At 41.5% G+C, this 16,347-nt stretch overlaps 1 protein-coding gene across 6 annotated transcripts in view; it reads left to right on the forward strand.

Annotated features, from left to right (window-relative positions):
• Positions 1-16,347, forward strand: part of OSBPL1A (oxysterol binding protein like 1A) — a 214,066-nt gene that overhangs the window by 190,652 nt on the left and 7,067 nt on the right. For all 6 annotated transcript variants that reach the window (XM_043444522.1, XM_043444523.1, XM_043444525.1 and 3 more), the window contains 8 exons: positions 2,047-2,181; positions 3,351-3,448; positions 4,533-4,715; positions 9,685-9,792; positions 11,127-11,216; positions 12,319-12,445; positions 15,044-15,160; positions 15,739-15,862. In XM_043444522.1, the coding sequence (XP_043300457.1) occupies positions 2,047-2,181; positions 3,351-3,448; positions 4,533-4,715; positions 9,685-9,792; positions 11,127-11,216; positions 12,319-12,445; positions 15,044-15,160; positions 15,739-15,862 (982 nt within the window). The remainder of the gene's footprint in view (positions 1-2,046; positions 2,182-3,350; positions 3,449-4,532; positions 4,716-9,684; positions 9,793-11,126; positions 11,217-12,318; positions 12,446-15,043; positions 15,161-15,738; positions 15,863-16,347) is intronic.

Below are 16,347 nucleotides of genomic sequence, written 5' to 3' on the forward strand. Positions count from 1 at the left end.
TATACACACACACACACATATATATATATATTTAAATTTTTTTTAATAAATAAATGTACCTTTTGCTAATGTGCCCAGAACTAGTCTTAAGTGTTTTGCAACTATTGGTCTTAGAAGAATGCTTTGTAGTAGATTATGTTATATACATTGCTAGATTAATGCCATGGTGTTGATAAGGAAGCTGGCAGAGTTTAACTTGGCCGGAGTTGCCTGACTGCTAAATGAAAGAGCCTGCCATGGAGCCCAGTCTGGCTCTGATGTCTTAACCACTAATAGTACAGGGATTACAAAGAACTTGACAGACTCAGTGATGTACTGTACATGTGCGTAAGACCTCCAAACACAGGAACAGCAAAAAAGGCAAGTAAATGAGCCAATACACAGAGCAGATGCCGTGCATTAAAAAAATCCAGTAAGGTGTATGTGTACACACACATGTACACACATTTGTGTAAATACACAGTAGTGTACCCCAAACTGTTGTTGAGGCTTTTCCTCTAAGGAAAGGAGCATTTTCATGTTTTACCTCTATTACTGAGAATTGCATATTCCTCTTTTTTTTTAAAAAAGAAAAAAAACCCATGAAGGTATTTTTAAGTAAAAGAGAGAGAGTCTGAGACATCTCAGTTAAAACAAGCCCTGGCAGTCCCCGCTTTCTTGACTTGGCCCACCAGTGAGTTGCTGCATTTACCAAGATCTCAGGGTGTTACATAGTGAAGAGCCTTCTGTTCTTTATCTCCTTATACATTCCTGTTCTCTTTTGTCTTCCCAGAGAGGCAGTGTAAGCCTATCATTTCTTTTCATTACATTGAGCTGCTACATCTGTCTGCATTCCGCAGTATTTTATGATAATAAATGAGCTTCTTTTGTGTGTGTGTGTGTGCATGTGCACATTTGGGTTGTAGTTTTGTGAAGGTCACTTTATTCTTAATTGTGCACATCTGTAAGAATGTAGATGTTTAGAGGAGTAGGAGGAAGCAGGTGGCATTCAACCTGAATGGTGCCTTGGGGTTGTTCACATGATCGTGGTTTTAGTTAGCAGTTTTCATGAAAGACCTGATTCCCACGAGAAATGTAAATAATGATAGGTGGAACGTTGGGAAGATTATCAGAATAATCTAGAGAAAATCAAGGTAAGTTTGTTACCTAATGAATTTTTTTAAAGATCCTGTGGTGCTGCTGTTTGCGGGCAGGATATGGTAGTGAAAGTGACAGTGTTAGTTGCTCAGTTGTATCCAGCTCTTTGCTTCCCCATGAACTGTAGCCCACCAGGCTCCTCTGTCCATGCAGTTCTCCAGGCAAGAATACTGGAGTGGGTTGCCGTTCCCTTCTCTAGGGGATCTCCCGACCCAGGGATTGAACCCAGGTCTCCTATGTTGCAGGCGGATTCTTTACCATCTGAGCCACCGGGGAAGCCCCAGGATATGGTAAACAGAGATGAAAGGTTGCAACTGAGGTTAGAGGACCCCTGCCCAATCGTTAAATTATTCTTGGAAGTCTACATGATTGTGTCATTATATCAGACAGAATTTAATATCTATTCTGTAAAATATACACTAGCCGTCTAGCACCCTAGTTCATAATGTATATGGATGTGCTCAGAAAACCTCAATATTGTCTGTGAAAAGCAGTCTGAAGTTCTTTTGAAAAATCATCCACAAAAATGGTCTGTGTGGTAGCTTCTTAGCCCAGTGTGGAGATGTTTGGTCTTTGCGTCCCCATCACCTTTATTTGTCATTTGCTAATTCTGATCTGAGGCAGACTTATTAACAGTCATCATTTCACTGATCACTAGTAGACTGCAAGCTCCTCAAAGCCAAGGAAGAATGTCTGGGGTAGTCTTTGTATTTCCTTCAAGGCCTAGGACAGTATATTCCACATGGTTAGATGATCTGGGGAGACTTAGGAAACTGAACTAATACTAATTAAATTTCGTGGTTGCTGTTTTCTGTGACTTTCTTTCCAGGAACATGTTATGTCGAGATGGCAGCATGTAGGTTTACTGTATATTTTGGATATCACAGTTTCCATTTTCTTATTCACTAGGAACTCTCCAAGATCACCATGCCAGTTATATTTAATGAGCCTTTGAGCTTCCTCCAGCGACTCACTGAGTATATGGAGCATACATACCTCATCCACAAGGCCAGTTCGTTTGCTGATCCTGTGGAAAGGATGCAGGTACGTGTCACCAAGCCCTCAGAAAGACTGAAGTCTTGGAAGGTCTTCTCTGCCACCTCCCCTACCTCTCCTCTCCGCCCCCAACCTACACGCACAGAATTCATGTTAAGTTTAATGTGAGGTTAGGAAATGTTATTAATGCATTGCATGTTTGGAGTGTCATCTGTGTTCCTTCCCCAGACCAATGAGGATTGCAAGAAAGCAAAAAGGTACAAAACCAAACCTGAGTTTGGTGAGCTGCTTCTGAGTCATTGTTTTAGAAAGTGGCATTGTGTTGGGGGGATGACAATTCAGCCTTTCAGACTTCTCAGAGTGTTTCTAGGAAGACATGTATATACATACACATATAAACAAGTGTATTTATGCTTATGTGTATATATAAATATACGCATACTACTATAGGTTAAAAAAGAGGACAAGAAGGAATTGTACTTCTTGATTTTTTTTGGAAGGGAGATATTCATGTGATATATATGGATGGACTAGACACAGGGAGCGTGGATACATTGTTCTCCTTCCAACAAAGCAATAGCATTCTAAATGGAGTCTTGTGTCCTTTCGTGTATGTAAAGCAGCTTTTCCCAACCTCATTGGACTTGATACCAGTTTGTTTGGTTTTCTCCTTCACCACATTCTAAAAGCGATGTGAAAGTGTTAGTCACTCAGTCATGGCTGACTCTTTGCATCCCAGTGGACTGTGACCCGCCAGGCTCCTCTGTCCATGGGAGTTCCCAGACAGGAATACTGGAGTGGGTTGCCGTTCCCTTCTCCAGGGGATCTTCTCGATCCAGGGATCAAACCTGAGTGTCCTGCATTGCAGGCAGATTCTTCACCATCTGGTGATGTACTTTTTAGAAATTTTAAAGGAATTAAAAGTAATGTTGGATTTGAGAGTCTTTTTTAAAGTCCTTGAGAGTATTTGTAACACTGTGAGTATATTATAAAAACCACAGTTGGGATGACTTATAGGAAGAGACTCAAGAGTCATTTTCATTCTGAATATCCACATTGGCTTATTAGTTTGCTTATTAAGCCATCTTAAAAATACAACATAATTAAACTCCTCAGAATCATTTTGTAAATTACTGTCTTCAGCAAAATTTCAGTTCCTGAAAGAATGAGGAGCCGGCGAGGCTATTTTTAACTTGTGCTGACGCTCTGTCCCACAGTGTGTAGCTGCATTTGCTGTCTCCGCTGTTGCTTCTCAGTGGGAACGCACTGGAAAGCCTTTCAACCCACTTCTGGGAGAGACTTACGAATTAGTGCGGTAAGATCTTCCACTCTATTCCAGGCAGGTAGTTGAATTTGCATGATTTATATAGCTCTTCAAATGAAAATGGGTATTTTTTGAGCATTCACCAACATTTTGTATGACTGGAGAAAAGGTAACAACTTTGATGTTTGTTTCTGTGATAGTTATTTTAAAGACTGTCAAAAATATGAAAACATATATAAAATGGACCATTATTAAAAGTAAATACAAGAATTTCAGTATTCCTGATCTTGCAGAATTAGCTATCATCCTTTCTAGTTATGTATCCATTAGACAGGATAGATTTTTTAAAAATAACTGCATAAAATATATAAGCATGAACTTAGATTGTTGGCATAGAGGCAGTGAAGGTATCTAAGGGTGCACTACTGTCTGCCTGCTGTCGCTTACTTCTTTACACACAGTTAGAGAATTCATTTGGCTTTGTTTTTCTGAATCTTTCTCTTCCGTCCATAAGTTTTGATCTCATTTATTCCCTAGGTCTTTGAAAAGGAGACGCTTTAGATTCTTCTGTCTTAGTATAAATGGGATGATAAGTTTTAAATTTACATGGCTAGTATTGCCAATTGATGGAAATCACTGCAGTTCATGGGTGTTCCTTATTTTAATGTGTTTAAGTAGCTCGATGTATAATAACATTGGTTTTAGTTGTTTGGGATGCATTTTTGCAGTTTCTCATGTATTGTCCTTTTCATCAGGACGATAACAAAGAATTGTTTAGTTTGTCAAATCCATTTCCTTAATACTTTAACATTGCTTTTTAAAAAGATTTACTTTCAATTGGAGCATAGTTGCTTTACAATGTTGTATTGGTTTCTGGTGTACAACAACATGAATCAGCTATAAGTATACATATATCCCCTCCCTCTTGAGCCCCCCTCTCACCCCCGCACCCCCCTTCCCGCCTCTCATCACAGAGCACCACGCTGAGCCCTCTCTGCTAGACAGCAGCTTCTAATGGATATTTTACACATGGTGGGATATATATTAGCATTGCTTTCAGACTGAAATGACAATAATGTATATATTTTATGGTGAATTTATCCTAACACTACTTTTTTTTTTTTTTAATCTTAAGAGATGACCTTGGTTTCAGACTCATCTCTGAGCAGGTCAGCCATCACCCACCCATTAGTGCATTTCATGCTGAAGGATTAAACAATGATTTCATCTTTCATGGCTCAATCTATCCCAAACTGAAGTTCTGGGGGAAGAGCGTAGAAGCAGAACCCAAAGGAACCATCACGTTGGAGCTTCTTGAGTGAGTTGGAATCATACCTTTTACTCTTTCCCTGTGTACCTACTCATTAGGATTCACACTTGCACGCAGACCTGACCTTGTTTGAAAGCTGAAGAAAACAAAGCTGCTTTTATAAGATGTAAATTTCCTACATCATGTAAAAGAATTTGAGAAATGTGGCAACAGCCATGGTTAATCAGCCTAGGTATGTGTAAACAGTTTAACTTGATATATGATGGTGGTTTTGTTTAGATCTATTTTAAGATTAAATGGAGTTAATCACTCCATGACTTTATCATGGCAATAATCTCTTGTTTAATCATCTTTTACAATGAATTCACTTTGAGAAATATTGAAATAACAGTCACATTGGCACATCTTAGACATTAGGTAAATTGAAAGTTCTCTTCTTTTGCAATAGAAAAAAGATTGCCATGAAATATCTTTCCATTTATTTGTGTTGTGTTTAACTTTGTTCATTACCGTCTTAACCATTTTCAATACACAAGTCTTTCACCTCTTTGCTTAAATTTATTTCTAGGTTTTTTTTTTTTAATGCAATTGTAAGTAAAATTGTTAATTCTGTGCTCATGGATTGAAAAAGTACTGTTAAACTGTCATACTATCCAAAGCAGTGTACAGATTCAGTGCAGACTCTATCAAAATTCCAATAACATTTTTTGCACAAATTAATGCAGACGGTGCTGCAGTTTATATGGGATCACGGAAGACCCCAAATAGGTGAAGCAGTCTTGAGAAAGAAGAACTAAGCTGGAGGCATCATTCTCCCTGATTTCAAACTGTATTACAAAGCTATAGTAATTAAAATAAATGATATTGGCATTAAAACAGATGTATAAAACAATGGAACAGAGTAGAGAGCCCCAAAAATAAGTCCACGCAAGTAGGGTCAATTAATTTAAACAAAAGAGGCAAGAATATACAATGGAATGACAGTCTCCTCAATAAATGGTGTTGGAGAAATTGGACAGGCACATGCAAAAGAATGGAACTGGACCACTATTTTATACTATACACACAATTGACTCAAAGTGGATTACAAACTTGAACATAAGACTGAAAATCATAAAACTTCTAGAAGAAAGCATAGGTGGTAGACTCCTTGATATAGGTCTTGGCAATGATGTTTTGAATCTGACACCAAAAAGAATAAAAACAAAAATAAACAAGTGGGACTATGTCACATTAAAAGGCTTCTGCACAGTAAAGAAAAGCATCAACAAAATGAAAATGCAGCCTACTGAACAGGAGAAAATACTTGCAAATCATATAGGCTAACATCCAAAATACACAAAGAACTCATACCACTCAATAGCAAAAGAAAAAAAGTAATTAAAAAATGGGCAGATAAATGGACCATTTATCTGAATGGACATTTTTTCAAAGAAGACATACAGATGATCAAGATGATCAACAGGTAAATGAAAAGATACTGTACATCATTAATCAAGAGAATGCAAATCAAACCACAATGAAAGGGAACCCTTGTGCATGGTTGGCAGATGTAAATTGGTTCAGTCTCAATGGAAAACAATTTGGAAGTTCCTCAAAAAATTAAAAGTAGAACTACCATGATCCAGCAATTCCATTTTGGAATACTTAGCCAAAGAAAACAAAAACTTTATCTCAAAAAGACACCTGCACCCCCATGACATTATTATACATATTATACCTGTATAATATATTAATATGCTGTATATATATACCTGTTCCACACAACAGTCAAGATATGGAAATAACCCAAGTATCCATCATTGGATGAATGGATAATGAAATTGTGGTACACACACACACACAGATATTATTCAGCCATAAAAAAGAATGAAATCTTGCCACTTGCAACAACATAGTTGGACCTTAAGGACATTATGCTAAGTGAAATAAGTCAGAGAAAGACAAATACTCTATGATCTTCTTATCTGAGAAAGAGAAAAAGAAGGAGGAGAAAAAATAATAAACAGACTTTAATCGTAGAGTGACTCAGATATTGAAATTTGTATCAAAGATTTTAAAGCAGATGTTATAACTATACTCCATGACATAAAGATAAACACTCTTAAAATGAATAGAAAGACATTGAAGTATTTCTGGAAATTTTAGTACTGAAAAAATACAATAACAAATGTAATAGCTGGGATAGACTCTATTGCAGAGTAAAGATAATAAAATATGTACAGGATCCACAGGCTGAAAGCTATAAAACCCTGGTTACAGGAATCAAAGACTATCTGAGTAATGGAGAGTCTACCATGTCTCACTATACTTGGAATCCTTAATGTAATTCATATGTTTATTCTCCTTTAATTGATCTATAAACAGTGTGTATTAACACAATCCAAATTAAAAGTCCCAGGATGAATTTTAGTAGGTCAAGAGATAGTGGATCCTAAAATTTATATGGAAAGATGAATGAAACACTGTAGCCAAAATAGTTTTGAGAAGGAAGAACAGAATGATGGACTCCTGCCTCCTAATTTTAAGACTTTACAGTGAAGCTATTGCCATCAAGACTGTTGTGTTGACAGAAAGACAGACACATACATCAGTGGAACAGAGAACAGCATCCAAAAACGGACCCACAGAAACACAGTCAATTGATTTTTCATGAAGGTGAAAGAAAGCACTGTTCAGTAATGAAGGGTAGTCCTCTCCACAAATGGTGTGAGAACAGTTCGACATGGATGTGTTAAAAAATGAACCTCAACTTACACCTCACACCCTAAGCAAAAATGATCCCAACATAGGTCATAGGCTAAAATCTAATGTACAGCTTTAAGCTTTTGGAAGAAAACAGGAGAAAATGTTTATGACTTTGGGTTATGCAATGACATCTTATAACACCAAAAGACAATCTAGAAGAGACAAAATTGGTAAATTAGATTTTATAAAAATCTATTGCTCGGTGAAAAACACTCTTAAGAGAACAAAGAGAGAAGTTAGAGATGGATAAACATTATTTGTGAATCATTTATCAATAAAGGACTTGTATCTATAATATATAAAGCATTCTCAAAACAGTAAGAAAACAGACAACCCAGTAAGAAATTGGACAAAAGATGTGAACAGATACTTTACCAAAGAGATATATGAATGACAAATGAGCACACAAAAACATGCTCAACAGCATCAGTCATTAGAGAAATGCAAAATTAAAATCACAGTGAGATACCACTACACACCTATTAGAATGTCTAAAATCAAAATTTTTAGAGCTGACAGTATCAAATGCTGACCAGGATGCAGAGCAACCAGAAATCTCACATATGACTGGGGGATCTGGTAAAACAGTAGAGCCACCCCGGCGAACAGTCTGGCTGCTTCTTACAGAGTTGACCTTGTGTTAACCAGATGATTCAGCAGTCCACTTGTAGGCATTTACTCTGGAGAAATAAAGAGGTGTATTTTCACAAAGACCCGTGCCCAGATGTTTATAGGAGTGTTACTTATAATCACCAAGAACTGAAAGCAACCCAGCATGCTTCAGTGAGTAAAGGGTTAAACTGTGATACATTCATATAGTAGAATACTACTCAGAAATAAGGACAAATTATTGTTACGTAGAATGTAAAATGCATTATACAAATGAAGCTAATCTCAAAGGGTGACATGGTGCGTTATCCCATTTATATGACACTCTGGAAAAGGCAAAACTATTGCAATGGAGAACAGATGAGTTGTTTAGGAATTCCAGGTGGGGGAAGGTTTGACCGTAGAGGGGCGGGCAGCATGAGTGAATTTGTGGAGGGAGTGATGGAATTTGTGGTTGTGGTACTAGTTACAATGATCTACACATGCACTGAGGCTCACAGAACTAGATAACACCAAGAAAAGTGAATTTTACTGCTTGTGAATTAAAAATACATTTAAGCATACGTGTATGAAGATGTAAAATGAATGTTTTCAAAAGCAAAGAATGTGTAAAATTGGAACTTATTCACATACACAAGTTTTTCCCTTTGGCAAGCTGGAAAGTACCAAATAGACCATTTTTCTTCTCTACCTCTAATTTAATATGTTTTCACCAAACTTTTGAAGGCTTAAAATGATTATGTACGTAGTTTAATTTGGAGTTTGGTAGAAACATAGTTTTGTTTTGTTTTTGTCTTTTTTAAGTTTTTGCATCTGGTCCCATCACTGCATGGGAAATAGATGGGGGAACAGTGGAAACAGTGTCAGACTTTATTTTTTTGGTCTCCAAAATCACTGCAGATGGTGATTGCAGCCATGAAATTAAAAGACGCTTACTCCTTGGAAGGAAAGTTATGACCAATCTAGATAGTATATTTAAAAGCAGAGACATTACTTTGCCAACAGAGGTCCCTCTAGTCAAGGCTATGGCTTTTCCAGTGGTCATGTATGGAGGTGAGAGTTGGATGGTGAAGAAAGCTGAGCGCCAAAGAATTGATGCTTTTGAACTGAGGTGTTGGAGAAGACTCTTGAAAGTCCCTTGGACTGCAAGGAGATCCAACCAGTCCATCCTAAAGGAGATCAGTCCTGGGTGTTCATTGGAAGGACTGATGCTGAAGCTGAAACTCCAATACTTTGGCTACCTCATGCAAAGAGTTGGCTTATTGGAAAAGACCCTAATTCTGGGAGGGATTGGGACCAGGAGGAGAAGGGGATGACAGAGGATGAGATGGCTGGAGGGCATCACCGACTCGATGGACTTGAGTTTGGATAAACTCCGGGAGTTGGTGATGGACAGGGAGGCCTGGCGTGCTGCGATTCATGGGGTTGCAAAGAGTCGGACATGATTGAGTAACTGAACTAAAGAAACAATAAGAATTAACCAGATGATACCTATTTTACTGGGATTTACACCAGCAGTTTTTATAGTCTTAGAGTTGAGTGCTCTCCAGCAGTCTGATAGGTTATCCTAAGTCATGACATTTGAGGAAGATGTGCTTTTTAAACAGAGTAACACTTCTCACTTCTTTGTCTGGGCTTTGGCTTTCTTTTTGTTTTCTAGACACAATGAAGCATATACGTGGACGAATCCTACCTGCTGTGTGCACAACATCATCGTGGGAAAGCTCTGGATTGAGCAATACGGCAACGTGGAGATCACAAACCACAAGTGAGATGGTTCATCGTCCTCCCCGTCCCTTTATTTGCATCACAGGGGTCCAGTAGTCTTTCTGTAAAAGTTATAGTAGAGAACATTCCTGGCGGCCCAGTGGTTAAGACTTCGCACTTCCCATGAAGGGGGCCTGGGTTTGATCCCTGGTCCGAGAATGTAGATCCCACATGCCATGTGGTGTGACCAAAAAAAAGTGCATTGTATTGTAAGGAGTTTCCTGGCAGTCCAGTGGTTAAGACTCCACACTCACTGTGGAAGGCCTGGGTTCAATCCCTGATTGAGGAACTTAGATTCCACAAGCTATGCAGCTCGGCCAAGAATATATGTATAAAGCATTTTTTAAAGTTCTGTATATATGAAAAAAATTCTAGTAGAATCTAATGACAACTTAAGAACCAGGTAGTATAACACTGTGGTAAATAGAAGCCAGTCCATTTAATGAACAGAATTTAGTAGTTGTGGCTTCCAGGCTAAGTTGTCCCAATGACATGTGGAATATTCAGGACCAGGAATTGAACCCATGTCCCCTGCCTTGGATTCTGAACCACTGGACCGCCAGGGAAGTCCTTAATGAATAGAGTTTATATTTAAGTCTTTGATTATGGAAGACTGGTGAACTCAGAGCTTTGGCAGCCTCAGGGAATCTTGATTCCTGCCTCCCTCAGCTCACCTTGCTGACACCGTTTAGCTTGTATTGTTCACATGAGGGCAGGCGACAGGAGGAATAGGAGAGTTGGAAAAAGGTGTATTCAAATCCTACTGTGACCCTAGGCCCATATCCTAGTCAGCTCGGGCTATGGTGACAGAACACGGTGGGCCGGGTGGCTTCAAGGGCAGACATTTATTTCTCATGCTTCTGGAGACTTAGGAGGCCCAGGTCAGGGTGATGGCCAATTCAGTGCTGGGTGAAGGCCCTCTTCCTGGTTTGAAGTTGGCCATCTTCTCAAATCTTTGCATGGCAGAGAGAGGGATCATCTCCCCAAAGTCTCTTATTCAAAGAGCATGCATCCATTCATGAGGGTTCCACCCTTAGAACCAGATTACCCCCAAATAGCATGGGTGATGAGGCTTCACCATATGAATTGGGGTAGGGGGCAGGCAGACATTCATTCCATAGCAGCAAGTCACTTATTTTTTATGAACCGTGCTTGCTTTTTCTTTGTGGTGGGGTCAGTACTGATTGTGGATTAATTGTGATACTCTGTGTGGAGCCTGGTGTGAATTAGAAAATCAGTAAACAGCAGGGGCTGCCAGACAGGTTATCACAGTCACTGTTCTCTGCTGCTGCTTCCGTGTTGAACAATAACCCGAGCTCACTGTCTCCTTTACAGGACTGGGGACAAATGTGTGTTGAATTTTAAGCCGTGCGGCCTTTTTGGTAAAGAATTACACAAAGTTGAAGGCTACATTCAAGATAAAAGGTAAAGTTTTGTTTTAAATGTTGACTAGTATAGGTGTTGTTCACTAAGTAAAGTGTTGTTATTAAAATCTGCCAACACCAGGAATTCCCTGGTGGTCCAGTGGTTAAGACTACATGCTTCCGCTGCAGGGGGCACAGGTTCAATCCTTGGTTGGGAAACTTAAGATCCCACATGTTGCGTGGTTCAGCCAAAAAATTTTTAAAAAGAAGAAAAAGAAAATCTGCTGTTATCTTAGTTCAGTCACACAGTCGTGTCTGCCTCTTTGCGATCCCATGGACTGCAGCACACCAGGCTTCCCTGTCCATCACCAACTCCTGGAGCTTGCTCAAACTTACCGAATCAGTGATGCCATCCAACCATCTCATCCTCTGTTGTCCCCTTCTCCTCTTGCCTTCAATCTTTCCCAGCATCAGGGTCTTTTCCTATGAGTCAGTTCTTCGCATCAGGTGGCCAAAGTATTGGAGCTTCAGCTTCAGTCCTTCCAATGAATATTCAGGACTGATTTCCTTTAGGATTGACTGGTTTGATCTCCTCGAAGTCCAGGGGACTCTCAGGAATCTTCTCCAACACCACAGTTAAAAAGCATCAATTCTTCGGTGCTCAGCTTACTTTGTAGTCCAGCTCTCACATCCATACATGACTACTGGAAAAACCATAGCTTTGACTAGACAGACCTTTGTCAGCAAAGTAATGTCTCTGCTTTTTAACATGCTGTCTAGGTTTCCTGCTGTTATCTAGGAAACAGCATTTCAGTAAATTGAAAAACTCTTCTGAAAGAAATATCTATTTCTTTAAAGAATCTGATTTGTAAGTGTCTTTATTTATGAAAAGAGAGGCTTCCTTGATGGCTCAGACTGTAAAGAATCTTCCTGCAATGCAGGAGACAGATTCTGTCCTTGGGTCTGGAAGATCCCCTGGAGAAGGACATGGCTACCCACTCCACTCTTGCCTGCAGAATTCCATGGAGCCTGGTGGGCTACAGTCCATGGGGTTGCAAAGAGCTGGACATGACTGAGTGACCAATACTTTCAGTTTATGATAATATTCAATTACACCAAGACACTGGTTTAATTGTTGGCTCAACATCGATTTCTCTTGACAGCAAAAAGAAGCTCTGTGCCCTCTACGGGAAATGGACAGAATGTTTGTACAGTGTTGACCCAGCCACATTTGATGCTTACAAAAAAAATGATAAGAAAAATACTGAAGAGAAGAAGAATAGCAAACAGGTAAACAATCCCAGAAGATGGAATCGAGGGGATCCCTGGATGGTGGCTTGTTAGTGGGTCACAGTGTTACCTTTTAGACTTGGTGCCCATGCATGTGATGTTTTTCCTTGACCTTTTTTTTTTTTTTTAATTTTATTTTTATTACTGTTTTTAACACCGAAAACCTTTTGTATTGGGGTAAAGCCAATTGGAGACCCCAGTTGGATTCCTGGGTCAGGAAAATCCGCTGGAGAAGGGATAGGCTACCCACTCCAGTATTCTTGGACTTTCCTGTGGCTCAGACAGTAAAGAATCCGCCTGCAATGTGGGAAACCTGGGTTCAATCCCTGGGTTAGGAAGACGCTCTGGAGAAGGGAACAGCTACCCACTCCAGTATTCTGGCCTAGAGAGTCCCTGTGGACAGAGGAGCCTGGCAGGCTACAGTCCATGGGGTCGCAAAGAGTCAGACATGACTGAGTGACCTTCATATAGCCGGTTAACAATGGTGTGACAGTTTCAGGTAAACGGCAAAGGGATTCTTCCATACATATACATGTATCTCTTCTCCCCTAAACCCCTCTCCCATCATGGCTGGCACATAACATTGAGCAGAGTTCCATGTGCTATACAATAATGAACAGGTGATCTGACTTGCTAGTGAATGTTTGGGATCATCTCCTATGGAGTATGGGTGTGTGCTATGCAGTTACACACACGGTGTTGAATTCACATCGCTTTAGAAAGTTAGAGTTCATCTTAGTGGGACAAATATTCTTACCCTCCTTTCTGTTTATGTGCATTAGCAGTTGAGCTCTTCTGAATATTTGAAATTACACCCAGAATAATCACATGGGTTTTCATGCTGTCAGTAGTGGTATTGCCCTCCTCTGTATCCGAGATCCCGGGAGCTGAGAGCATCGCAGTTAAGGGAATCGTTGCTGGACGGCCATCCTCCTCTTATGAAGCTTCCTCCTAACGGGACAGTTCAACCTTAGACTCTCCCCTTGTGAGGCCACAGCTTCTTGTCGCAGGACCCTGGGAGGCTGGACTGCTCCGTGGCCTCTGAGCTAGGGAGAGGTTGCACCCGTTTGGACAGGAAGTGTTGGGGGACTGGTTAGTTTCCAGTAACGGGCATCAGGGATCAGAGCGTAAGCTCTGCTTAGAATCCTGCCTTCCCCACTTCTGAATGGTTTGGTCTTAGGCAGATCCCTACCCTCTCTCTGCCTCAGTGCCTCATCTGTAAAATGACACAAGCACCCTTGTGTCAGAGCAGTTGACGGAGGGCAGGGGCCCCCGGGTGAAGACAACTCAGGTCCCGTTCTCTTTGAGCATCATGGCCTGGCTCTCTGCTCCCGGCTCCCTTTGCCCCGCTGTGTTGCTTTCAAGAGGCAAAGCCTCACTCTCCCCTTACAGAAGTGGGGTTCAGTACAGCAGAAGGCATTGGGGAAAGTCCAGAAAATCTCCCTCATGTCCCATTAAGCCCCGGTTGATCTTTGTAGACAGAAGGGCCTTGCCCCTTGGAGAAGGCACCCTCATGCTCTCCCCGTGTCTAATCGCTCCTCCCAGGGCCTCAGCCACTGTGGGTTTCTGATGCTTCTGAGGATATTCAGATGCCAGGCGAAGCTTGTCACCAGTGTTGTCCCCTCCTTGTTGCTTTTTTAAAATTCCACGTCTCAGCCAGTAGTTCTAGATTTGGTAACAATGACATTGGGAATATGACTTCGCTTTCCAAAGGCTTAAATTCTTTATATATAAAACTTTATGGGCTAGTTACATAAGGACTAAATATACAGAGAGCTGCTGGCATAGCTCTGCTGGGGAAGGGGAGGGAGCAGGCAGCCAGTGGAAATGTTGCTTTCTTTTTTAGCCTAACATCTTTCGATTGAATACTTTCAGGATCCCTGCTGGTTTGGGTCATTGATAAATTTAATTAAATGCTCCAAGAATTTAACCTTTTCTTGCCCTCATAATGTTCCACGAACTACTTAAATGAGTTATTTTGGATTTTTAAAAAAGCTTTAAAAATATTAAAACACGACAGTAAAGGCATGATGACGACAGTGGAGATGGTAATGCCTTAAATGCTTAAAACACCCTAAAAATGACACAGCACAGGCTCACAGGCTCACAGCATGGACTCAGTCACTCGACCCACATTTACTGGCTCCCTGGCCTGGGTCGAAAGGTGAGGACATGAGCGTGAGAAGGACATGGTGCCCTGGCACTCATGGGGTTACAGTCTAACGCCGCATGATGAAAACCGCTTGTTTTACAATTTGTTGTTGTTGGTCAGCCACTAACTCATGTTCGACTCTTTGTGACCCCACGGACTGCAGCACGCCAGGCTTCCCTGTCCTTCAGTATGTCCCAGAGTTGGCTCAAACTCATGTCCATCGAGTCAGTGATGCCATCCAACCATCTCATCCTCTGCCGCCCCCTTCTCCTCTTGCCCTCAGTTTTTCCCAGCATCAGGGTCTTTTCTGGTAAGTCAGCATTTTGCATCAGGTGGCCAAAGTATTGGAGCTTCAACTTCAGCGTCAGACCTTCCAGTGAATATTACTGTTGTAAGTACAGTCTTTTCAGAACATTGCAGTTTTGTTCCTCTGTTGGTTCTTCCAGGTGAGCGCTTCTGAGGAGTCGGATGAAATGCCAATGCCGGATTCCGAGAGCGTGTTTGTCATCCCTGGGAGCGTTCTCCTGTGGCGAATAGCCCCGCGGCCTCCGAACTCAGCCCAGGTAAGGCCTCCTGTTTACTTGGATCTGACGGCGCTCTCTCCCCGGCCTGGACAGAACCAGGAGGAGGGCGGGGGTGAGAGGCGGGGCATCGAATTGGTGCTCAGTCATCCCTCTGGTTTCCCACCCGGGATCCAGGGTTGCTGCTGCCCAGGCCTCCTGGTATCTGGCCGAAATGCCTTGGGGTAGGCCTTTGGGGGGCTTCCTCCATGTATACGGGGGTGGGCCTTTAGGGGGCTTCCTCCATACATACTGAGGAGTAAGACTGACTCTCTTTAAGTACATGGTGATGCAGCCAGATCTACCATGTGAGACTTTTCATATGAAATGAAGAATGTTGGTTTCACTCATAGTTCTCCCTGGAGGTGATGGTGGTGAATGTCACCTGAGGGGTTTCCTTGAGACAGACACCCACAGCTAGTGTGGACCCAGGTGAAAACATGGAGATGTGTGGGTGCAGAGAGGCCGGCCATCATCACCCCAGAACAGAGCAGGGGATCCCTGTCGAATCTTCTAGCCTCAGGGTTTCATTCTGCATTAACCTCCAGTACATGTTAATTTGAACATTTTCTTCTTTTTAGATGTACAATTTTACTAGCTTTGCAATGGTTTTGAATGAAGTAGACAAGGAGATGGAGAGCGTGATTCCTAAGACAGACTGCAGGCTGCGGCCTGACATCAGAGCCATGGAGAACGGGGAAATAGGTAACGTGTCTGGCAGCTCTAGGGAAGATGGATTTCTTTGAGGAGGATAGTTTGCCTTACTCCCAGTCACTGTCTGCGTTTTAGTCTGTTAGGGCTTAACATTTTATATGTTCACACAAGCATCTTACATGTTAGCATTTTACGTGTTAGCACAAGGCATCCCTGGTGGCTCAGACGGTAAAGAATCCGCCTGCCAATGCAAGAGACCTGGGTTCGATCTTTGGGTCAGGAAGATGCCCTGGAGAAGGGAATGGCAACCCACTCCAGTATTCTTGCCTGGAGAATCCCATGGACAGAGGAGACTAGCGGGCTATAGTCCATTTAGTCATAAGGAGTCGGACACAACTGAGCAACCTACACTTTTCCCAGGTGATGCTAGTGGTAAAGAGCCCGCTGCCAGTGCAGGAAGCATAGGAGACTTGGGTTTGATCCCTGGGTCAGGAAGATCCATCCCCTGGAGGAGGGCATGGCAACCCACACCAGTA

The sequence above is a fragment of the Cervus canadensis genome, chromosome 23, assembly GCF_019320065.1.
Source record: "Cervus canadensis isolate Bull #8, Minnesota chromosome 23, ASM1932006v1, whole genome shotgun sequence".
NCBI classification, from domain to species: Eukaryota; Metazoa; Chordata; class Mammalia; order Artiodactyla; family Cervidae; genus Cervus; species Cervus canadensis.